Raw genomic sequence first — 25,353 nt, forward strand, 5'->3', positions numbered from 1 at the left:
CCACAACTGAGGATATAGTTGACCCCACAGCCATCGGGAAGGAGCTGTTTCTCAGGGAATATGTCTTCAAATTCACCTGCATTACATTTGATGGGGCCCCACTGCTTTGAGATGTGGATCAGCTGCAGGCCAGAAACTTGAACTTGCCTCCAGGTGGGGCCTGGAGCATATGTTCCTCATCAGGCATCTTGGTGCAGAGGACAGGGTGACCTGGCTTAAGTAAACCCTGGCCTTTGTGCCCTGGGGCTTCCCAAAAGCTTCCTGCATCCCGTCTGCAGTCTAGAGTGGGCATAGCTGCTGGAGAATTGTTTCCTACTTCCTTTAGGACAACCACATAGGTAAAAGGCTGCTCTGTGCAACCATCGCACGCCAGGCCCCCCCATGGGGCAAAGGGACCTTCCTGGTTGGCTCAATTGGCTGCCGAATGCGTTTTGTTTTGAGGCAGGGTCTACACAAGCCCTGGATAGCGGCAAATTCTCTTTGTAAGCCAGGATGGTCTTGAATACAGAGGGACCTGCCTGCCTCTGCCTCCCCAGTGCTGCTGTAAGCTTTTGCTATTATGTCTAGGTCTTTCTGGGATAAATCTTCAATGGGGCGTTAGCAGAACTGCACATTCAGCAATGCTGATCACTAATGATATTCTCTTTTGGAGAAAGGGTCTCAGTACCTTCCTCTGGCTGTCTTGGAACTCACTGTGTAAGACTGGGGTGGCTTCCAGCTGGAGAGATCTGCCCGCCTCTGTCTCCCAGAGTGTTGGGATTAAAGGCTTGCTAATGGTTTTCAAACAAGTTTCCATTATCTCAAAAGGTGAGGAAATACATCTACATCACAAAGCCCCCCCTGGAGTGAACAGGTGTGACGTTCAGACGACTGAATGACAAAGAGGAAACCACAGACACAAGAATTGGACAAGAGCTTGGGAAAAGAATCTCTCAAAAAATGGCAACCAGTATGAGGAATAACAAAACTAATTTAGTTTATAGAATTTATGCTGGTGTAGAGGGGGAAATTCAGCGATTTACTGTTATAGAAAATGCATAACCTGATGTTTGCAGCCTAAATATTTGGGACATGTCCGGAGAGAAGCTTGATATTCGATCAACTTTTGTACAAATCCTTCTGTTTTTACTAGTTTTATATCAAGAATCATGTTCTCGGGATCTCAGCTTCTGTGGGCTTGCCTTTTCAAATGGCCCTGCCGGGGACCTACGAAGGTTTCTAAAAGGCTATCCCTGTCTAGAATAAGTGCTTCGACAAAAGGGGAAATTTGTGGAAATTTCTTCCATTTGACGTTGCTAAACTTAAGTACAATAATGTCACATGTACTTATACAGTAATTGCGGGCACGCCTAAGTCCCTCCCTCTCTCCTTAAACCAATATCCCCACATCTTAGAAATCCAGCCCTTCTGCCCTCCGGAGGCGCCTTTCCCAACGTAAAGTACAATTTTAAAATTTAAGCTCCCGACTAAAAGAATGATCCGCAGTCAACTGCTAGGGAATCTGGGCGCCCCAGTGCCTGCGGAGGGTGCAGCCGGGTGTGGGCACGGGCAGGGGGAGTGGGCGAAGCTGCTGGTTGGTGCCTGAAATCTGTGCGTTGCCCCTTTAATTGTGTCCTCAGCCCTCGGGCGTTTCTGTCCAACGCCCACGTCAGCAAATACCTTTTGTTTCTCCCACGTTGGGGCTACTTGTTTAAGGGCGCACAGCCTCTGCTTCGGAAGGGGGTGCTTCCCCCACCGGGAACCGGGAATTGCTCCGCAGCGCGCACGAGCGGCCAGAGCCCCGCGGTAAGTGGCTGCGCGGGCGCGGGCGGGCGGAGGACGGCCGGGGCGTCGGGCCCGGCCCGAGAGCCTGGCGGAGGGCGGCGGGGCCGCCGAGGTGCACCCCGGGGATGCAACCGTAGCCCGTGCGCGGGGCGACGCAGGGGCGGCCGGGCGCCATTTGCAGCCGGGGGCGCAGAGCAGCGGCTCCGAGGACCGGCGACGGCCACAAAGGAGGCGCGGGCGGCGGCGGCCCCGGGCGCGGCTGCGGGACAATGGCTGCGCCGTCGCCGTCCGCGCCCGCCCCGCCGCCCGCCCCGGCCGGGCCCCGGGAAAGGCGGGAAGGCGCCGGAGCCTCCTGGCGGCGGCGGTGGGAAGGAGGCGCCACGGAGTCGGGCGTGTCCGCAGCCGTCGGGCGCCGCGGCGGGGGAGGGGCGCGGGGCGCGGGGCGCGGGGCGCGGGGCGCGGGGCGCGGGGCGCGGGGCGCGGGGCGCGGGGCGCGGGGCGCGGGGCGCGGGGCGCGGGGCGCGGGGCGCGGGGCGCTGCGGCCCGGCGTCCTCATTCCGCCCTCCACCCTTTCGCTTTCAATCACAACGCGACGGTTCCGGGCTTAGAACCGAGGGCAGAAGTCTGGAGCCCCAGCTGGCTCCCGGGAGAATGTCCCTGGCATCTCCCACCTGGCGACACTGTCTGCTTTGGTCCCTTCGCGTCTGGCGGGCTTACTCGCCCTTGACCGTGCGGTTAGCTGTATTCCTTGCTTTTCCGAGACGTGTTTGGAATGGGATTCACACCTAGCGGGCACCCAACCGCACACGCGCTAACACCTAGAAGTCTATATTTGCAGGACTCTAGTAAATGGAGTGGTTTCACTTTCATGAAATAGTTGACTTAATTTCTTCCGAGACGACTACCAGTTCAGTCTGTTTATTCTACCTGACGAAGGAAAGACTCTTAAGCACCGAGTTTCACTCCTAGGCAGGAAGCAGCCCCAGGAGCAGTCTCCAAGTACCAAAAAAACCTTCACTGATCTTCGTCACTTAAATCTTACTGCTATTTGCCTATTTATTTTTTGTTTTAAACTGGGCTCAGGCTAGCCTTGGCATTTTGATACTCCTCCTTCCACCTTGTGAGTGTTGGGATGAACTAGTCGAATTTCAGTCTGTTTTAACTCCTTCAATGGCATATATATATATATATATATATATATTAGTATTCAAAGAGGTTGATCTAAGGTTAGTTGTTTTTTTATTCTCCCTGATTTTTATATATTTATTTTTTGAAGACAGATCCCATGTACCCCATGCTGGCCCACAATCTATGTAATTTTTGATGGCCTTGGTCTCCTGATTCTCCTGCAGCCACCTGCCAAGTGCTGGGATTACAGCCATAGATCTCCACACCTGGTACTGTTCTGTGCTCAAATTGAACCCAGGGCTTCATACATGTTACACTGGAGCACTACCTCTGAGCCATCCGCCCAACCCTCTCCAAGCTTTAAATGCTTCTTCACATCTTACCAAAAAGCCAGAGGCCCATAAAGCCTTTAAGTCTCCAAGGCCTTATAGGAATTTGGCTCACTGTGTGTGTGTGTGTGTGTTTTGCCGGATTGAATTCAGGGCCTTGCACATGCTAGGCAAATGTTCTACTATTGAGATACATCCCCAGACACTTACTTTTTTTTTTTTTCCACAGTTTCTCTCTGTTGCCTTACCTGCCCTGGAAGTTGATCTGTAGACCAGGCTGGTCTCAAACTCAAAGATCCGCCTGTCTCTGCCTCTGAAGTGCTGGGATTAAAGGTGTGCACCACCACCTCCTAGCCTCATTTTAAAAATTAATTTTATTTTTGAGATGAGGATTTTCTGAGTGGCCTACGGCTGCCTTGGACTTCTTCTTGCCTCAGCCACCCGGGTCAGGGGCACATATATTACAGGTGGCCTGCTTTCCCCACCGGTTCTCCATGGTCCAGTCTTACTTGTTCCCCTTCAGGGCCTTTGCACCTGCTCTTAACTTTGCCTGGAATAGTCTTTCTGATACTTGGACATCACTCAAATGAAATGAGGTGGGTTTTTTTTCAACTATAGTTTTGAGTCTCTCTTTTTTTAAGTTTTAAACGGGTGTTTTGCCCGTTTGTGTACCAAGTGCATGCCTGGCACCAGACGAGGGTGCTGGATCCCCTTGGATGGGAGTTGCACATAGTTATGAGCCTCCTGTCGGTGCAGGGGAGCGAATCCAGGTCCTCTGGAGAAACAGGACTCTTAACCACAGCCCGTGCTCTTAACCACCGGGCCATCTCCCTAGCTGTTAAATGTGGGTTTGTTTTGTTTTCCCCTTGAGGCAGGCTTCTCTGTGTAGCCCTGGCTGTCCTGGAACTCACTCTGTAGACCAGGCTGCTCTCAAACTCAGAGATCTGACTGCTTCTGCCTCCCGAGTGCTGGGATCAAGGATGTGTGCCAGGAAATGTTCTTATATTTACTTTTAAGATTTCCAGTTTTAGACCCTGTAGCCCATACATGCTGCTAAAACAAATTACCCGGGACTGGGTAACACATAAGGAAGAAGTACTGCTGGGTGGCGGTGTACTCCTTTAATCCCAGCAGAGGCAGGAGTTCGAGGTCAACCTGGTCTACAGAACAAGTTCCAGGACAGCCAGGGCTACAGAGAGAAACCCTGTATTCGAAAAACAAAACAAGAGGGGCTGAAGAGATGGCTCAGAGGTTAAGAGCATTGCCTGCTCTTCCAAAGGTCCTGAGTTCAATTCCCAGCAACCACATGATGGCTCACAACCATCTGTAATGAGGTCTGGTGCCCTCTGCTGGCCTGCAGGCATACACACAGACAGAATATTGCATAATAAATAAATAAATAAATAAATAAATAAATAAATGAAAAACAAAACAAGAACGGATATTTATTCTCACATTTGTAGATGCCGGGAAGTCCACGATTAGGTGTTGGCAGTGCCCTGGCAGATGAAGGGTGCTCCCTGCTCCAGGACTGTGCCTGTCCCTACGTTCACCATGAGGTCATCTCCGTGTCCTCATTGGTAAGATGGATAGAAGGATGAAGAGGGGCCAGACCCACTTCTCCGAATCTCTTCATAAGGATGCTAATCCCATCCATGAGGGCAGGGCCCCTGTGGCCTGATGACCCCCTAAAAGCTCCTCTTAACACTCCCCCTCCGAGAATTAACTTTCAGCATGAACTTTGGAGGAGACGCAGCCTTCTCCAGCACGGCTCTTAAGATGGACTTAATTCCGAATATTCCCAGAATTACATCCTCCGAAGAGTACAATCACGATTCAAAGAACACAATTGCCGTTCCAGTTAGCTCAAATTTAGGAGGCAGGGATTTTTGCTAAGACCAACACACTAAGGTCTAGGTAAGTGGTTCTCAACCTGGGGCCGCAAAGCCCAGAGGGGTCGGATATTAGACATCCCGCATATCGGATATTTCCATTATGACTCATAGCAGCAGCAAAACTACAGTTATGGAGTGGCGTCGGAATCATCTCAGGGTTGGGGTCACAACACGGGGAACTGTATTAAAGGGTCGCAGCATTAGGAAGGTCGAGAGCCTCTGCTCATTGCTGTGTATAGTATCAGGCTTTACTTGTTACCCAAATCTGCATGGCTTTTTTTTTCTATTCCAAAGACCTTCAAACTTAATGGTTCCAAATTTGTCTTTTCCCACCACCTTTTTTTTTTTTTCTTTTTCTTTTTGGTTTTTTCGAGACAGGGTTTGTCTGTGGTTTTGGAGCCTGTCCTGGAACTAGCTCTTTTTTTTTTTTTTTTTTTGGTTTTTTCGAGACAAGGTTTCTCTGTGGTTTTGGAGCCTGTCCTGGAACTAGCTCTGTAGACCAGGCTGATCTCCAACTCACAGAGATCCGCCTGCCTCTGCCTCCCGAGTGCTGGGATTACAGGCGTGCGCCACCACCGCCCGGCCTGGAACTAGCTCTTGTAGATCAGGCTGGTCTCGAACTCACAGAGATCCGCCTGCCTCTGCCTCCCAAGTGCTGGGATTAAAGGCGTGCGCCACCACCCGGCCTCCCACCACCTTTTAAAATGGGAATTTTGACTTCTGTAATCTTCTTTGGGACTCCTATAGATATTTAGCGCAGAGATATTGCAAATGTCCCATTTGACTTTTGGATGGGCCCTGAGTTATAACTTGCTGATACAACTTGTAAGATCAGTCTACTGAAAAAGGAAAATCTGGAAGTCAGTATCCATGCCTGTGGCATAGTCCTGTATGCAGAAAATAAGCCTTTCATCATGTAGGATGCTATTTGCCATTGTGAAGTATGCTAAATGGTATCAAGTAGTAAGGAGCCAGTTTACTGAGCACTTCCTGAAGGGACCAGCACACAGCTGGATGCTCCTTCCCAGACCCCGGATTAGGCATGGACCACACACCTTTCTTTCTTTTTTAAAAAATAATTTATTTATTTTTATTTTATGTGCATTGGTGTTTTGCCTGCTTGTATGTCTGTGTGAAGGTGTCAGATCTTGGTGTTACAGACTGAACCTCCTGACATAGGTGTTGGGAACCGAGCTTGTGTCCTCTTGAAGAACAGCAAGTGCAAGCCCATCCTGTGAGCCGAGATCTCCCCAGCCCTGACTTCTGATTTTCATGCTTGAAAAACATAATACACTAATTAATGGAGGCCAGGGAGACAATTCTGAAGGTGAAGACATTTGCCACACTTGATGGCCTGAATTTGATCCCTGGAGCTCTCAGGATGCTGGAGAGAGTCTATTCCCCCATTGTCTTCTCACCTTCAGGCCCCCACTATGGGCTGTGTACATGGGACAACACAAACACAATAAGAAATGATTGTGATTTTAAGATTACAAGAAACACTTGCTGTAGTGTGTGTGTGTGTGTGTGTGTGTGTGTGTGTTTTAAAAGATCGTTATAACTGGATCACAATTGGAAGCTAGCTTGGGCTACATAGTAAGATCATCCAACCAGGCGATGGTGGTGCACACCTTTTATCCCAGGAGAGGCAGGCCGTGAGTTTGAGGCCAGCCAGGTCTATAGAGTGAGTTCTAGAATAGCCAACTCTACATGGATAAACCCTGTTGCAAAAACAAGAACCAGACAAGAATTACCATTGTTAACATAATGTCTGCATTACTGAGATTCATGATATTTGCATGCATGTACAACCCATGTGCTGTCTTGACATCCATGAAAGCTTCCATAAGCACGTCTGCCGGCATTAACAGTCCAGCCGTGGGAAGATGGTTCCGCCTCATTTCTGCCTTGGAGCTCTCATAAAAGATTTGTTATTTTACATGGGGGCTGGTGCGTGCGGTGGGGGAGACTAACTGCAAAGGAGTCTGGGAAATATGTTTTTTAGTTTCCCTTAAGGAAGTTCTAGAGGTGTCTGAGTATGCGTTAGGGTGGAACTTGGTGATTGTCACCCCAAAATGACATGTCATCAGCATGTAAAATCTGTATGGGATACAATCTAGGCTTAGAAATCGTTCTCCCTGATAGCTTAGAATTCACTTTTGCTAAGTCGCCCTGGTGAGCCCAAAAGCTGTCAGAGTAACCGTTTCACCCAGGTTCTTCTGGCTCCTTAGGACTGGCTAACAGATGAACTTTCCCTATAACAAGTTTTCCTCTCTCAGACTCCTGGATTTCCTGTGCATGGGAGGGAACACGTGCCCGTAATCTAATACTGTGGAGGCTGAGGCAGGAGGATCAAAGATGGGAAGCCCATTTGGGCTTCATGATGTCACAACCAACAGACAGTAAAACCAGTTGTTCCTCCAACTTCTCAGTTTCGTTCACAATTTCCAGCCTGCTGCATTAGTTGCCAGTGTTTGCTAAACTTCTTCTGTAGCCAGTTTATTACTTTTTTTTTTTTTTTTAGTTTTTCGAGACAGTTTTTCGAGACAGGGTTTCTCTGTAGCTTTGGAGCCTGTCCTGGCACTAGCTCTTGTAGACCAGGCTGGCCTCGAACTCACAGAGATCCGCCTGCCTCTGCCTCCCGAGTGCTGGGATTAAAGGTGTGCGCCACCACCGCCCGGCCTATTTTTTAAAACTAATGATCTGTGCCAAATTATCTATTTTTACATGCTGAACACTGATGCCTAAACTATCAATAAATAATTAAGTACCTTACAAGATTACATCTCTTATTACAAAAGCTCACTCTGTGTGTCTCCTTTCTCTCCACAGACACAGCTCCTTTTGTGACGTCATTGACTTAGAGTCTTTCATCTTTGCCCTTCAGTAGTCTTCAGGTGTCAAGACTAGCATCTGCACATTCCAGGTATGAGAAAACCTGTAGACTGAGACGGTTCATTTCCCAGTTACCCAGACCCGAATAATCACACAGAAAATATAGTATTTTTTTTATTTATTTATTATATATACAATATTCTATCTGTATGTATGTCTGCAGGCCAGAAGAGGGCACCAGACCTCATTACAGATGGTTGTGAGCCACCATGTGGTTGCCGGGAATTGAACTCAGGACCTTTGGAAGAGCAGGCAGTGCTCTTAACCTCTGAGCCATCTCTCCAGCCCCAGAAAATATATTAATTAAAACACTGTTTGGCCAATATCTCAAGCATATTCCTGGATCACTCTTATATCTTAAATTAACCCATTTTATTATTTTATATTTTACTACAAGGCTCATGGTTTGTTACCTCTTGCTTCTTGAGCAGCTACATGGTGTCTCTCTGACTCTGCCTACTCTATATATCTCTTCCAGCCTGGCTATATTCTGCCCTGCAATAGGCCGAAGCAGCTTCTTTATTAATCAATGGTAATAAAACATATTCACAGTGTACAGAGGGGCATCCCACACCAGAAACCATTGCTTTGGTGCTGGAGGTTGGCCTTGGGTGTTCTACCAAGGAGCTCCATCCTCACCAAATGTGAAAAGTTTAAGTCTTTTGCCTCATTAATATAAATATTAATTCTATATATCAGTAAAATACAATTTCTATTTTACGTGTATCCATGTTTTACCTGCATGTGTGTCTATGTACTGCATGCAGGTAGAGGCCAGAGAGGACCTTGTATCCCTTGGAACTAAAGTAACGGATGGTCGTGAGCCATCCTGTGACTGCTGGGAATTGAATTAGGGTCCTCTGGAAAAGCAGCCAGTGCTCTTAACGTCTGAGCCATTTCTCCAGCCCCCATAGTTATAACTGATATCATACCTCATCTAAACACTTATATAGCCAGGCGGTAATAAGAGTGCAGTAGCAGCAGCATGCACCGACCAGCCTGGTCTACAAGAGCTAGTTCCAGGACAGGCTCCAAAGCTGCAGAGAAACCCTGTCTCGAAAAACCAAAAAAAAAAAAAATTTCACAACTCTGCACTTTATATGTTACAGAATGCATTTATTGTTTTCACACTCCCTGTGTAAAGTGTTCAGCATTCTGATCTTGGTTCGTTGTTTCTGCTCACTTACTGTTAATTTTCTTCTTGTGTACACTGTGCTTGTTTGTGTATGAGTGTGGGCGTGTGGAGGTCGGAGGACAGCTTAGGTGTTGGTCCTCAGTGGCCACCTTGTTTGAGGCAGGGTCTCTTGTTTGCTGCCTCTGTATGCCGGGCTGGCCAGCCCCCACATTCCTGTGGTGTCTTTGGTCCCTGCGTCCCATCTCACCAAGGCAGCACTGGAATTGTCACTGGGGAAACTAGGATTCCCATTTGCATCCTTAGTCTCCTTAATAGAATAGTTTTAAAATAGGTTCAGAAGGAAGCTTGAGGACCATTTTATTAGAGCTGGAAAGAAAAACAACAGGGCAAGCAAGCTGTAAATCTTGGCAGCTGCCGGGGGAGGGAAATGGAGAGGGGAGAGAGGTGGATAGATGATAGGTACGCAGATAGATTAGATGATAGATAGGTAGACAGACAGACAGGAGTTATACAGGCAGGCTTGGCAGTGCTGTGTGCTGGAGGCTCTGCAGCCCACTCCATCAAGATTGGGATAAGCCCATGATCTCAATAAGGGGATAATTATTCCTCCTGTCTGCTTAGCATGTCTCCTGGTGAATCCGCTTTCCTGGGGAATGATCTCCTACCCAGGTGATGAATAGTCCAGCTGGGTTAACCCTCAGGGGAAGAGACAAGAGTATAATATTCCAGTCTTTAGAGCATATCAGAATGCCATAGTTCTCATATTTCATTCTTTTGACTAGGAGCAAATTGTTTTCCCTTAATGGATCTCAAAACCCTGATAGCTCCGTTTTACCCTATAGTTTTTTTTTTTTTCTTTATTTTAAGGTACCTGGAGGGACAGCCGTGGGTGCTGGGAACCGAACTCTTATATTTTTGGTTGTGAGCCTAGCCTTTAACGGCTGAGCCATCCCTCCAGGCCCCCTATAGTTTTTTAAATCCTAAGAAGGGACAAAATTGACGCTTCTGTTTGTCACATTACCGGGGGTCCAAGGGAGCCCTGGAAGGGGAGAAATCCATCCATAGTGCCCTCAGGTCAGGACAGAACCAAGAAGATTTTACACTTCTCCTATCCCTAAACTGCTTGGCCTATGTCTAGCTCTTGTTCTCATCAGGATTACAGATGTGCACCACGAAGTCAGGATTTCTGTGGGTTCTGGGGGTCAGAACATAGGTCTTCAGACTTCTGTGGGAAGTCCTTTCTATTCCAGCTGTCTCCTAGCCTCCTATACTGTCAAAACTTTAACGTAATCTTTTTCCTTGAGAATTTCCTGCACGTATACATGTATTTTGGCCATATCACGGTCCATTCCTCACCCCCAGCTTCCCCTGTGCCCCATACTTCCCCAACTTCACGTCCTTCTCCACCCCCCACCCTTCTTCATAACCCGCTGAATCCAGTTAATGTTGGCCATATGCACACGAGCGTGAGGTCATTCACTGTCTAACATAACCTATCAGTGGGTCGCAACCTCCCTCCCCCAGTAGCCATGGACAGCTGTGTGCCAGTGAAGACTGGGGCTCATGAGCCTCTCATCGTCCATGCTCTTGTCCATGCTTCTGTGCTATTCTTGTTGGGGCCCCACGCTGCTGTGAGTCCATGTCCAGTCTTTGACAGCACTCCATTGCACTCCTCCCATCCTCTGGCTCCTGCAATTCTCTCTCCCTTTTCCACTGAACCTTGGGGGTAGGGTTGAGTAGATGTGCCATTTAGGCCTGAATTTTCACAATCGCTTATTCTAAGCACTTTGACTAGTTATGTGTCTCTGCATTAACAGTTGCCCACCACAAAAAGCTCCTCATGGCCGGGCAGTGGTGGCGCACACCTTTAATCCCAGCTCTTGGGAGGCAGAGGCAGGTGGATCCATGTGAATTGGAGCCCAGCCTGGTCTACAGATGGAGTTCCAGAACAGCCAGAGCTACACGGGGCTATACAGGGAGACCCTGTCTCAGGGGGGGAAATGTTGTAGTGATATTTCATTTGTATTTTAATAAATAAAGCTTGCCTGAAGATCGAAGAATAAAACAGCTCACTGGTCAGCTTTACAGACCAGGCAATGGTGACCTACACCTTTAATCCCAGTAGCCATACTAGTTTGTCATCGAAACCAGTCAGTAGTAGTGCATGCCTTTAATCCCAGCCCTAGAGATGGGAAGAGACAGTTCTCAGTCTCATTCTGAGATTCCTGGAGACAGGTTCGTCATTTCGGACTGAGATAGAAGTAAGAGCCAGTGGCTAGCTCTCTTGCTTTTCTGACCTTCAGGTTGAATCCCAATCTGTCTCTGGATTTTTATTAATCGTGCTACAGAATGTTTAGATTTATTCTTAGGAATTTGGGCTGGAGATAAACATGTGAAAGCTAACAATGGAACTGAGGCAGGCAGCACAGGGACTGACTTAGTACCAAGGGGCTCCTTTTTTTTTTTTTTTTCTTTTCAGTACAGAGTTTCTCTGTGTAGCCCTGGCTGTCATAGAAATCACTTTGTACACCAGGCTAGCCTTAAACTCAGAGATCCACCTGCCTCTGCTTCCAGAATGCTGTGATTAAAATCATGTTCCACCTCTGCCCGGTAAACCCCCCCCCAACCACTGCCCGACCAACCCCCCCCAACCACTGCCCGGCCGACCCCCCCTCTTACAATGCAACTGGTAGCCTAGCTCCTTCACCCTGCATCCACCTGCAGAGCTACACTTAGCCCTCTCTCTAGGCAACAGAACAGGTTCTCCAGACAGCTGCGTCAAGCTCCTGGTAACTGGGTAAAAGTCCTCATGAATTATGGGAAATTGCTCTGCTGCGAAGCTGCATCCCAGGCTGTCTTCTTTACTTTCTGTTTTGGGGCATTCTCTCCTAAGTGTTCCCAGGCTAGCTTAGAATGGTCCCCAGAAGGGTGCTGAGAACTCCTCGTAGTCACAGCCCGACTTAAGGGAACGAGGCAGTATTTCTGAGGCGCAAGCATGTCTACCTCGGAAGCTAAGATCTCCGTAGAGACAGCAGAAGCTGTGTAGATCGCATGGAAAGGGAGCGCAGACTCCACTGCTGCTTTTACTTTTGGCTCGTGTTTTGTTGGTGCTGGAGACTGAACCGGGGAACTCTCCCATGGTACTATGTACCTGTAGCCGGATTTTTCTGTCTCCAGACTGATTAGGATGTATAAACCCTTTCCTTCCCAAATGGAAAACAAAGTCCCTGTTAACAGAAACTGCGAACGTGATATTAATGAGCATTGGCAGATACTCTTCGGGGCTAGCCCGAACTCTCCACTACAGTGATATTTTATTTATGTTTTATTTTGAGATGGTCTTGCAAGTTTTCCAGGCTGAGACCTGAACCCTCTCTGTAGCTCAAGTGGGCCTTGATCCTTCTCCTGCCTCACCTTTTGAGTAGCAGGGACTACAGGCCAGCACAGGAGATCCTGTGGACCCCACTATCTTCTGTGTCTTGGGGACTGTGTTCCTAAGAAGGAACAGGTTTAGATCGGGAACGAACTTTCTGAGTCCTGTTTTCTCGCGTGCCATTTCTCTCTGGTAATCGCCTGTCGCTCCTCTCTGGTAACCCCATGCCGTTCCCCTGCAGAATGGAGATCTCCTCCCACCAATCACACCTCCTGCAGCAACTGAACGAGCAGCGCAGGCAAGACGTGTTCTGTGACTGCAGTATTCTCGTGGAAGGCAAGGTCTTCAAAGCGCATCGAAACGTCTTGTTTGCTAGCAGCGGCTACTTTAAGATGCTGCTGTCCCAGAGCTCAAAAGAGACGAGTCAGCCAGCCACAGCCACGTTTCAGACCTTCTCCCCGGACACCTTCACAGTTATCCTGGACTTTGTCTACTCCGGCAAACTCTCTCTTACTGGACAGAATGTCATAGAGGTGATGTCCGCCGCGAGCTTCCTTCAGATGACTGATGTCATTAGTGTATGCAAGACTTTCATTAAATCTTCCTTGGACATCAGTGAGAAAGAAAAGGATCGCTATTTCAGCCTCTCAGATAAGGACAGCAGCTCGAATGGTGTGGACCGCCCCTCTTTCTACAGTAGCAGCTGGCAGGAGGAAAGTGCATCTCCCCGTTCTCACCTGAGCCCAGACCAAGGCCCAAGTATAGTAAGTGGAAAGTTGTGGCCCAAGTACAGTTACCACACCGCGCCCCAAAGGAATGCTCCGCAGCCGTTGGCCAACGAACACAGGAAGGATGCCCTTAAAAAGAGCAAGCACTTGAGACTGTCGCAGCCTTCTCAGCCTGTTCACCTTAAGTCGGGGAAAGCAGAAGCACGAGGGTCTGATTCCTCCGGCCACGTTTCCCAGTCTGAAGAGCAAGTACAGATTGACGCTGAAGTAGACTCTGCTCCCGCGGGCTTCCAGTACAGCCAAGGGTCTGACGTCACATCCAGGAGCTTTCCAGGTACCCAGAAGAGCTTAAGTCCCTCCCCAGACCCAAACACCCTTAGTTTTAGGTGCCATGGCAGTTGAACCAAGTGATTTTTTTTTAGAGATTTATTTTTTTATATTTATTTGTGTGTGTGTGTGTGTGAGTGCGTGTGTTTGAGCATGTGTGTGTATATATGTATGATGCCCACAGAGGCTAGAAAAGCATATCAGATGCCCTAGACTTGGAATTACAGATTGTTGTGAGCCTCCTGACATGGGTGCTGGAAACCAAACTCCGGTCCACTGGAAAAGCACCTCATTTTTTTTTTAAGTCATTTTTTTTACTCAAATTTATTTCATAGGACATGAATTTAAAATGTTAATTCAAAATATAATACTGAGTACATTTAATGACAGTCAAAAGAATAGAGTAATCAGATTATATACACATACACACAAAAAAAAAAAAAGAAAAAGGAAAAAAAATGCCTGACAGTGTCTTGAGGCAGCAACACACTTTTGCATGACTTAGCCCTGGATTCTGTCTCCAGCCTGACAACAAAAAGCCTTAAAAAGTGGATAAGAATAAGGCAGGGGTATGGAAAGTATAAGCAAAAGAAAGCAAGCTCTTATAGCTGGGTGTGGTAGCTCACACACTTAATCCTAGTGCTGGGACGCTGAGGCAGGATGCTCACTCTGAGCGCTAGGCCAGCCAGAGCTACTCGGTGAGACCCTGTCCTGAGAAGCAAAGCAAGCCCTTGGTGAGATGGCTCTCTTGCCACCAAGCCTGAGGCCCTGAGTTCCACCCCTGGGGTCCACACAGCCGAAGGAGAAAAGCAGGTGGCGAATCCTGCAGGTTTTCCTGACTTCCACATGCTCAATTTGGCGACATGTAATTTACGCGCATGCACTTGCACACATCACAAATAAGTAAATAAATATAATCTTTAAAAATCTAAAAAAAAAAAAAAGAAATAGGGATTGGAGGTTTACCTCAGTGGTAGAGCACTTGCCTAGCAATTGAAAGGCCCTGGGTTCGGTCCTCAGCCGGGGAGAAAGGGTCTCTTTTAAACGTGGTGGCACACACTTTTAATCTTTGTACTTGAGAGGCAGAGGCAGATAAATCTCTGTGAGTTTGAAGTCAGTCAGGACTGACAGTGAGAACCTGTCTCTAACAAACAAATAAATTCCCTCTTAAAAATGAATTGCTAGGGGCTGGAGAGATGGCTCAGAGGTTAAGGGCACTGACTGCTCTTCCTGAGGTCCTGAGTTCAATTCCCAGCAACCACATGGTGGCTCACAACCATCTGTAATGAGATCTGGTGCCCTCTCTGGCGAGTAGGCATATATGAAGACAGAACACTGTATACATAATAAATAAAAATCTTTAAAAAAAATAAATTGCTTGCTGGGTGATTGTGGCCACGCCTTTAATCCCCACACTCAGGGGGCAGAGGCAGGAGGATCTCTGTGAGTTCAAGGCCAGCTTAGTCTATGAAGTGAGTTCTAAGACAGCCAGAGCTGTTATACAGAGAAATTCTGTCTCAAAAACACAAATAAATAAATAAACAAATAAAGAATGAATTGCTGAGCCCAGGTGGTGGTGACCCACACCTTTAATCCCAGCACTTGGGAGGCAGAAGCAAGTGGATCTCTGAGTTTTAGGGCAGCCTGGTCTACAGATCGAGTTCTAGGACAGCCAGGGCTACACAGAGAAACCCTGTCTCGAAATGCTTCCCACCCCAAATTTCATTAATTAAAAAAAATTGATTGCTTTATTTTGGCTTGTGTGTGTAGTTTTACAGTCTGGTATTACCTTTTTTTTTTAAAATTTAAAATCTAATGTGGAGTAAAATGATAAGGCTGGTAGTCTAAATGTACCTGGTCTTTGTGTTCAGGTTACTCGTGTGTGCCCAGGATGGTTAACTCAAGTTGTTTGTCCTTGCCCCTCACAAGATTGGGCTCACCAGCGTCGTTGGATCCCTTACACTAACAGAAGTGTTTCTATGGTCTCTGAATGATCTAATCCAACTGTCTCTGACAGATGATCTGCCCAGGCTGCGATTCAAGTGCCCATACTGCACGCATGTTGTGAAGCGGAAAGCAGACCTCAAGCGCCACCTGCGCTGCCATACAGGAGAGAGGCCCTACCCGTGCCAAGCTTGTGGGAAACGCTTTAGCAGGCTGGACCATCTGAGTAGCCATTTCCGAACAGTATGTAGACAAGTTTTCATCATTCTGCTTCCTGTAAAGCTTGTGCACTTAGGTGCTTTGCTTTTCTCTCTCTCCCAATTCTCTCTCTCTTTCCCATTCTGGTCCTGGGGGATTGAACACTGCATCACGCATGCTGAAATGAATTACACCCCCGCCTCTCATTTATCTAGTTAAGTAATGGAAATTGGGGGTGGGGCGGTGACTTGCTTGGGTCCCCAGCAACCACATAGAAAATAATCCAGGGGTGGTAACGCACACATGTAATTCTAGCCCTGGGACAGTAAAGAGCAGAGGCTCCTGGGAGCACCTTGATAGCTACTCTTTTTTTCTTTTTTTTTTTTTTCTTTTTCGAGACAGGGTTTCTCTGTGGTTTTGGAGCCTGTCCTGGAACTAGCTCTTGTAGACCAGGCTGGTCTTGAACTCACAAAGATCCGCCTGCCTCTGCCTCCCAAGTGCTGGGATTAAAGGCGTGCGCCACCACCGCCCGGTGATAGCTACTCTTGCTAAATCAGTGAACTCCAGTTTAAGTTAAAGACTCTTTAAAAAACATTAGGTAGGGGGCTGGAGAGATGGCTCAGTGGTTAAGAGCACTGACTTCTCTTCCAGAGGACCTGAGTTCAATTCCCAGCAACCACATGGTGGCTCACAACCATCTGTAATGAGATCTGGTGCCCTCTTCTGGCGTACAGGCATACAGGGAGGCAGAGTGTTGTATACATAATAAATAAATCTAAAAAAAAAAAAAAAACATTAGGTAGAGGGTCTGCGGAGGTGGCTCAGAGGTGCCGAGCACTGGCTGCTCTTCCAGCTTCCAGAGGTCTTGGATTTGGTTCCCAGCACCCACATGGCAATTCACAAGCATCTGAAACTCTACATTATAGGGGATCTGACACCCTTTTTTGTACTCCATAGGTTCCAGGCACTTCTGCTGCACATGTATGCGTGCAGACAAAACACTCTTTTTTGTTTAAAAGATTTATTTATTATGTATACAACATTCTGCCTCGATGTAAGCCCGCACGCCAGAGGAGGACGCCAGATCTCAGTACAGATGGTTGTAAGCCACCATGTGGTTGCTGGGAATTGAACTCAGGACCTCTGGAAGAGCAGCCAGTGCTCTTAACCCCTGAGCCATCTCTCCAGCCCCCGACAAAACACTCTTATATACATAGTAAATAATCTTCTAAAATCTAATCAGTAAGAAGACACGGAACAGCAACCTCCACATGTATGTCCTACACATACAGATGCACACACACATAGCACACAACCACCCATCTAAATTCATGGCAGAAAGCCTCTTCCCCCAACTCCACCACACTGAGCACTCTTGGTCCAGTGAGATGGCTCAGCGGGTAAAAGTCCTTGCTACCCCGTGATCTAAATTTGATTCCCAGAACCCAGAGGAACAGTTATCCTCTAGCCATCACACGTGGACCATGACACACACATTCTCACACTCACACACACATTCACAGACACACATGCATACAAGTAATAAGATTTTAAAAAATGATTCCAGAAATACTATTTTTGTTTTGTAAAGAAATGCATAGGGGGCTGGAGAGATGGCTCAGAGGTTAAGAGCATTGCCTGCTCTTCCAAAGGTCCTGAGTTCAATTCCCAGCAACCACATGGTGGCTCACAACCATCTGTAATGGGGTAGGGTGCCCTCTTCTGGCCTGCAGAATATTGTATACATAATAAATAAATAAATATTAAAAAAAAGAAATGCATAGATTTATATAAAGTTATGGGTAAAGACACTTCTGTCACACCCGAGAACTCACTTTAATTCCAGGGACTCACATGGTGGGAAGAGAGAACCAATTATTTGTTTTTTTATTTGTTCTCGTTTTTCAAGACAGAGTTTCTCTGTGTAACAGCCCTGGCCTGGCTTGGCCTGGAACTTGCTCTGTAGACCAGGCTGACCTCAAATTTACAGAGATCCACCTGCCTCTCCATCCTGAGTGCTGGGATTAAAGGCTTGTCCACCACTGTCCAGCTTTTTTTTTTTTGAGAGCCAATTCTTGAAAGCCATCCTGAGACCTTTACATATGTGCCGTGACACACGTGTACACAGAGATGCACACTAAATAAAGTATAAACACAATCACTGGTCTTGAACTCAACAAGGACTCCCTGTCTCTGCCTCCAGGATTAAAGGTGTGCACCATCACACCCTGCATATATATATATATATTATATATATATATATATATATATATATATAATTTTATTCTCCTTTGGGACCTTGAGAGATATTCTTTTGGGGCTATTTTTTTATATTTCTATTTTAGTTCATATCAAATCTCATCTGCTTTGGTATATTTCTCTGCTGGGAGACAAAGATCAACCTGGACAGATGTTCTAAGTGTAAGGTCAGAAGCACCGTTTATGCAGGTGCTCAGCATCTGCTGTTGATAACCGAAACCTGCTGGGACCTCTGTCGGGCTGAGCCCAGCCTGCCTCCACTATACCTTCTTTCTAGTCTGGATCAACTTCTCCCAAGTCTCCTAAGGGAAGTAAGAAGGCCACTAGACACTGCCAGTCAGGGACTCTCAGGAAGTACTGTTCAGTGCTCCGTGCCTCATGGTTTAATATGGTATAACAATGGACTGGGTATAGCTCATGCCTCTAATCCCAGTACTCGTGAGGCTAAAGCAGGGGGATCACCATGAGTTTGAGGCCAGCCTGGTCTACAGAGTAAATTCCAGGCCAGCCTGAGCTACAGTGTAAAAGACCCTGTCTCTTTTTATTTTTTATTTTTTAAATATTTATTTATTTATTTATTATGTATACAATATTCTGTCTGTGTGTATGCCTGCAGGCCAGAAGAGGGCACCCTACCCCATTACAGATGGTTGTGAGCCACCATGTGGTTGCTGGGAATTGAACTCAGGACCTTTGGAAGAGCAGGCAATGCTCTCAACCTCTGAGCCATCTCTCCAGCCCCAAGACCCTGTCTCAAAAAAAAAAAAAATCCAAACTAGGGCCAGGGATTGACCGAGTTGGTAAAAGTGCTTGCTGTGTGAGCATAGAACCTGAGTTCAGTTCAGGCCCTGGGACCTTTCAGAGACAGCTGCAAGGCTACAGCAGCCAGGAGAGACCCTGCCTCAAAAAGACGGAAGGGAAAGCCTGACACCAGACCTCCACGCACTCTGACACATGACATGCACACACAGAGGAATACACATGCACAATAAACAATAAAAGGAGATGGCTCAGTGGTTAAGAGTACATAGTACCAGCGGGGCATGGTGGCACACCCTTTTAGTCCCAGCGGAGATGGGCAGATCTCTGAGTTCGAGGCCAGCCTGGTCTCCAGAGCGGATTCCAGGACAGCCAGGGCTACACAGAGAAACCCTGTCTCAAAAAAACCCAAAGGATAAACAAAAGTACATAGTAGTCTTCCAGAGGATTGCACAGCCCACAACCATCTATAATTCTATCCAAGGGAGCCAGTGCCCTCTTCTGACCTTCGTGGACACCCACACGCGTGTCATATGCTCATACACACACACACACACAAAGAAAAACGAACCTTTTATTTATGTGTATGCAAATATATATTAAAATATATGCTAAAATACAATTTCCTGAAAGTACCAGCTACCAAAAGTTCTTCTTTGATCTTCACCTGCCTCTCATGGCACTCATGCAATCACACGGCCACACATACATCATGTAATCACCACCAACAGCCTTTTAAGAGGGGCATAGAGGGGCATGCCTGAAATCTATTTATTTATTATATATTCTCCCGAGATTTTCTTCTCTGCATTTCTTTTACATGTTGTTATGTCACCTGTGTTACTTAGTTTCTTTTTTTTTTAATATTTATTTATTATGTATACAATATTCTGTTTGCATGTATGCCTGCAGGCCAGAAGAGGGCGCCAGACCTCATTACAGATGGTTGTGAGCCACCATGTGGTTGCTGGGAATTGAACTCAGGACCTTTGGAAGAACAGGCAATGCTCTTAACTGCTGAACCATCTCTCCAGCCCCAACCTGTGTTCCTTAGTAAATAGCTACCTTTCCACTGCAGGAAAATTTGATTGATTGATTGAGCACGCAGTTCAGTTCTGATTCTCCCATACTTCCCATCAAATACCTTTTACAGCTGGTTTGTCTGAGCCAGAGTCAAGTCTATCTCATCGCTAAAACCCATAAGTGTATTTTAATCTAGCATGATTTCCCCCACTCACACCCTCCTGCCTCATAATACTGGATTGTTGAAAATACTAAGCCATTTATTTTACAGAATATCCTACCTCGGAGTTTGCTAGCTCGTTCTTTTACCAGCCTGCACTTTTATGTACTGAAGTTTCATCCTTAATGGATTCAGATAAAGCACTTTTGGCCAGAACACATCAAGGCCAATGTCTATCTCGCGCATCACGTAGGAAACACTAACTGGAGGACTGGTCATTCGTGAGCACACCTTGCTCACTTTGCTGGGATGCTGGTACCATGCACATGCCTCTACACTCTCACAGGTGCTGCCTTTGCTGGGAACTGATCTGGTATCTGCAGCTGTCCATTTCCCCCGCAGTCATTTACTTAAATGGTATTTTCAGAGCAAAGGGTGAATGTCGGGATGGCAAGAGGACTTGGTGGATGAAATGCTCGCTGTGACAATCCAAGCAGCTACACAAAGGGCCAAGTGTACACATCTTTTTTTTTTTTTTTTTTTTGAGACAGGATTTCTCTGTAGCTTTGGAGCCTGTCCTGGAACTAGCTCTTGTAGACCAGGCTGGCCTCAAACTCACAGAGATCCGCCTGCCTCTGCCTCCTAAGTGCTGGGATTAAAGGTGTGCCACCACCGCCTGGCTATACACAGCCTTTAAAACTTATTTTAGGGGGCTGGAGAGATGGCTCAGCGGTTGAGAGCATTGCCTGTTCTTCAACAGGACCTGAGTTCAATTCCCAGCAACCACATGGTGGTTCACAACCATCTGTAATGAGATCTGGCACCCTCTTCTGGCCTGCAGGCATACATGCAGGAAGAATACTGTATACATACTAAATAAATAAAGCTTAAAAAATTTATTTTTAATGTGCAGTCTCCCCCCCCCCCCCCGTGTGTGTATCTGTGTATGGGTTTGTACACATGGGTGCAGTGCTCATGGAGGCCAGAAGAGGGAGTCAGATTCTCTAGAATCTGGAGTTACAGGCAGTTGTGCGTTGTCCAATGTGGCTGCTGGGAACTGAATTCAGTCAGGTTCTTTGGAAGAGCAATATGTGGCTCCTAAACACTGAGCCAATCTCTCCAATCCTCACTAAATAAATAGATAATTTTTAAAAATATGTATGTTTGTCTGCATATATGTAAGTGCATTGCATGCTTAGCCTAATGCCCACAGAAGCCAGAGAGGGTCCTGGGTCTCCTGAAACTGAACTTTTGGATGGTTGTAAGTCACCAGGTAGATGCTGAGAATTGAACCCAGGTCCTCTGGAAGAGCAGCCAGTGTTTTTAACTGCTGACTCATCTCGAGCACCCATCTAACTTTTTGGGGTTTTGTTTTGTTTCAGTCGGTTTCTTTGTGTAGCCCTGACTGTCCTGGAACTCACTCTTGTAGACCAGGCTGTCCTCGAACTCAGAGATCCACCTGCCTCTGCCTCCCACTGCCCAGCCGCCCATCTAACTTTTTAACCAAAGTATCTCATGACCAATAAGTCAGTTGATCCTCTCTTTCAGCCCTATGGGTAGCATCCCCATCAATGGTAAAGAAGCAGGCAGGGATAACTGTCTGGTGTGTGGAAAAACTGTGGTCTTGGTTACTTAAACCTGTCTCCATTCAGGGTAGTCAGGTTCCCCTCTGTGTGGATAATACTTTTCTCTGCTCAGTATTTTGAACACAGTTTGAAACTGGTTTATCACGTTTAAGTTTGTTCTGAGACACTTAGTTAATAAATGACAAGGATGTGGCCAAGCCAGGATCAGGAGCTGAGCCTTTTATCCCCCTGTGTGATCCACTTCCTAGCCAGGATCAGGACCCGAGCCTTCTATCCTCCAGTGTGGTCCACTTCCTAGCCAGGATCAGGACCGGAGTCTTCTAACCCCAGTGTGGTCCACTTTCTAGCCAGGATCAAGACCCGAGCCTTCTATCCCCCCCATGTGGTCCACTTCTTCCTAGCCAGGATCAGTACCCGAGCCTTCTGAGCACCCCCCCCCCCCAAATGTGGTCCACTTCCTAGCCAACCTTTTATTAACAAAAATAACCAGTGATCATTGCAGAAATGTTGGTAAATTTATTACTTGGGATTATATTTTTCTTTCTCTAGTAAAAAAAAAAGTACACGAAGTAAATTTTGGGTTTTTTTTGTTTGTTTGTTTGCTTGATCTCTAAGTTTAACTATATAAAGAGTCTTTAGAACAGGGTCAGTGAGGTAGCTCAGCAGTGAACAGCACTTGCTCCACAAACCCTGGTCATCTGTGTTCAATCCCCAGATCCTACGTTGAGGAGGAAGGAGAGAACTGCACATGCTCCCCCCCCCCTGCCCCATACACTCAATAACAACAGCGGCAACAGTAGTTTTTCAGCTCAGCAGTGGTGGCGCACACCTTTAATCCCAGCACTCTGGAAGCGGAGGCAGGTGGATCTCTTTGACTTTGAGGCTAGCTTGGTCTACAGAGTGAGTTCCAGGACAGTCAGGGATACACAGAGAAACCCTGACTTGAAAAATAAAATGACAACAAAAGTTCTTTAAAGTCCTTAAAACAGCACATGACACAAGCCAGGCCATGGTGATGCACGCCTTTAATCCCAGCACTCAGGAGGCAGAGGCAGGAGGATCTCTGTGAGTTTGAGGCCAGCCTGGTCTATAAGAGCTAGTTCCAGGACAGTTAGGGCTGTTACACAGAGAAACCCTGTCTCGCAAAACAAACAAACAAAAAAAAGAACAGCACATGGCACATAGTGTTTGGAACTTTCACACTGGGAAGGAACCCCCTCCTCACATGTCAAAATACTCTTGGGTTAATGAAAGTGTAGAATTATTAGGCATTTGATAGTAATAAGAAAGCCACTGCAGCCATTGTTTGGAGAAAGCTGGTATGTGATGTGTCTATGGTGTGCATGTGTCACTGATACTTGGGAGCTTTTCTGATAATTAGGTGTCCACATGAATTTAAATGCATGGCTTTGAACATCTTAAGTGTATGAACTGGTCCCTAAAATAGCAAACTAACCCACTTTTGAAAATTTTAATCACTGCTTAAATCTCTACGCAGATCCACCAGGCCTGCAAACTTATCTGCAGGAAATGCAAACGCCATGTGACTGACCTCACAGGACAAGTGGTCCAGGAGGGAACCAGGCGCTACAGACTGTGTAACGAGTGCCTGGCTGAAGTCGGCATCGACAGCCTCCCTGTGGATCTGGAAGCTGAGCAACATTGCGTGTCCCCCGCGGACGGAGATAAGGATTCCCGATGGCATCTGAGTGAGGAGAACAGATCCTACGTGGAGATTGTAGAGGACGGGTCTGCCGATCTGGTCATAAAACAAGTTGAAGATAGTGAGGAGGAGGAGGAAAAGGAAATCAAACCCAACATCAGGTAGCCTGAAGTGACTAGTCCCTGAGCGGGCGCGCCTGCCTGCAGTTTACAAGGACATTTGTACCTCTCCGTGGGCAGAGCCTAGCTGATGGATTTCTCCTGCTGGCTTGGAAGTGACCTGATGTAACTTGCATGCTTTACGAATAGGTCACTGTATCCATTCTGAACTCTGTCGCCCTGAAATACATCGCTGCTCTGGGAAGACCTTGCTTGCACTGGCATGACGGATGATCAGTTACCCTTTCTGTTATTGTGCAGATGCCATCTCTTTAAATATTGGAAAAATCTATTTAGCAAACTTTTTTAAGTAAATATTTTAAATAAATCTATCACAACACTTTAAGACAATCTTCTATCACATTTTTCTGTTTGGGGGAGGAGGCGGGTAGGTGTAGGACATGTATGGGAGCCGAAAGAGAATTTGTAGGAGTTGGTTCTCTCCTACCATGTAGGATGGAATTCCAGTCATCAGGCTTGGTGGCAGGGCCCCTCACCCTCACCCGCCAATAAACCCGCCTGCAAAATGTTAATGCATTTTAAACCTGAATCTCATAAGGAACCAAATAAGACTGAATTTGGGAGTCTGGCTACCCAACAGGAAATTTATTAAAAACTTCAAGTCTGCCGGGCGGTGGTGGCGCATGCCTTTAATCCCAGCACTTGGGAGGCAGAGGCAGGCAGATCTCTGTGAGTTCGAGACCAGCCTGGTCTACAAGAGCTAGTTCCAGAACAGGCTCCAAAACCACAGAGAAACCCTGTCTCGAAAAACCAAAAAAAAAAAAAAACCAAAAAAAAAAAAACCAAAACTTCAAGTCTTGGGGCTTGGAGAGATGGCCAAGCAGTTAAGAGCACTAGCTCTTCAGAGGACACATGTTCAATTCCTAGCATGGCAGGTCACAAACATCTGTAACTCCAGGTCCAGGGGATCTGGCATCTACTTCTGACCTCCATGGGCACCAGGTACTCAAGTGGTATACTGACATACATACAGGTAAAACATAATTTTTTTTTTCTGAGCTAGTGAGTTCTTTTTGTTGTTGTTGGGTTTTTTTTTTTTTTTTTTTTTTTTTTTTTTGGTTTTTCGAGACAGGGTTTCTCTGTGGTTTTGGAGCCTGTCCTGGAACTAGCTCTTGTAGACCAGGCTGGTCTTGAACTCACAGAGATCCACCTGCCTCTGCCTCCCGAGTGCTGGGATTAAAGGCGTGCGCCACCACCGCCCGGCTTGTTTTTTTTTTTTTTTTTAAATAAATTCTTTTCTTATATTTATTTATTTATTTATTTATTTATTATGTATGCAGTGTTCTGTCTGTGTGTATGTTTGCAGGCCAGAAGAGGGCACCAGACCCCATTTCAGATGGTTGTGAGCCACCATGTGGTTGCTGGGAATTGAACTCAGGACCTTTGGAAGAACAGGCAATGCTCTTAACCACTGAGCCATCTCTCCAGCCCTTGTTTTGTTTTTTGAGACAGAGTTTCTCTGTGTAGCTTTGGAGGCTGTCCTGGCACTAGCTCTGTAGACCAGGCTGGCCTCAAACTCACAGAGATCCACCTACCTGCCTCTGCTTCCCAAGTGCTGGGATTAAAGGCATGTGCCACCACCACCTGGCTCATAGTTGAATTTTTTTTGTCATAAAATTAATATTACTCACTGGGCACACCTTTAATCCCAGCACTCAGGAGGCAGAGGCAGGTGAATCTCTGAGTTCTTGGTCAGCCACTTCTACGGAGTTCCAGGACAACACAGAGAAACCCTATCTTGAAAAGCCAATAAATAAATTTAAAAAAAAAAAAAGAAAGAAAGCCAATAAATAATACTCTTGAGTGGCTGGAAAGAGCTCACCACAAGAGCACTGGCTGCTCTTTCAGAGAAGCTGGATTGGTAACTCCAGCTCAGAGGACCCCAAATCTTCATCTGGTATTGCGGGGCACTGCATGTGGTACGCAGGCATACATGTATGCAGAAAAACCCATGCATATAAAAATAAATCTTGCTAAAAATTACTTTTATCAGCTAATATTGTTGGGG

General features: G+C 46.7%; 1 protein-coding gene and 1 pseudogene across 3 annotated transcripts; one reads left to right on the forward strand and one right to left on the reverse strand.

Annotated features, from left to right (window-relative positions):
• Positions 1-303: 303 nt before the first annotated feature.
• On the reverse strand, positions 304-423 carry LOC121448934 (annotated as a pseudogene).
• A 990-nt stretch (positions 424-1,413) lies between these two features.
• Positions 1,414-23,946, forward strand: Zbtb8a (zinc finger and BTB domain containing 8A). 3 transcript variants are annotated; one of them, XM_041652067.1, is made up of 5 exons: positions 1,414-1,785; positions 7,949-8,042; positions 12,761-13,581; positions 15,592-15,761; positions 23,002-23,946. In XM_041652067.1, the coding sequence occupies exons 3-5, from the start codon at positions 12,762-12,764 to the stop codon at positions 23,329-23,331; spliced, it is 1,320 nt and encodes a 439-aa protein (XP_041508001.1). In that variant the 5' UTR covers positions 1,414-1,785; positions 7,949-8,042; position 12,761; the 3' UTR covers positions 23,332-23,946. The 3 variants fall into 3 exon arrangements, with proteins under 3 accessions (XP_041508001.1, XP_041508004.1, XP_041508003.1); XM_041652070.1 differs by lacking the exon at positions 1,414-1,785 and adding an exon at positions 4,760-4,801; XM_041652069.1 differs by lacking the exon at positions 1,414-1,785 and adding an exon at positions 5,110-5,138.
• The last annotated feature ends 1,407 nt before the right edge of the window (positions 23,947-25,353 follow it).

This window comes from Microtus oregoni, unplaced genomic scaffold, assembly GCF_018167655.1.
Source record: "Microtus oregoni isolate MIOR12 unplaced genomic scaffold, Mior012 000005F_ref0000423, whole genome shotgun sequence".
In the NCBI taxonomy this organism is placed as follows: Eukaryota; Metazoa; Chordata; class Mammalia; order Rodentia; family Cricetidae; genus Microtus; species Microtus oregoni.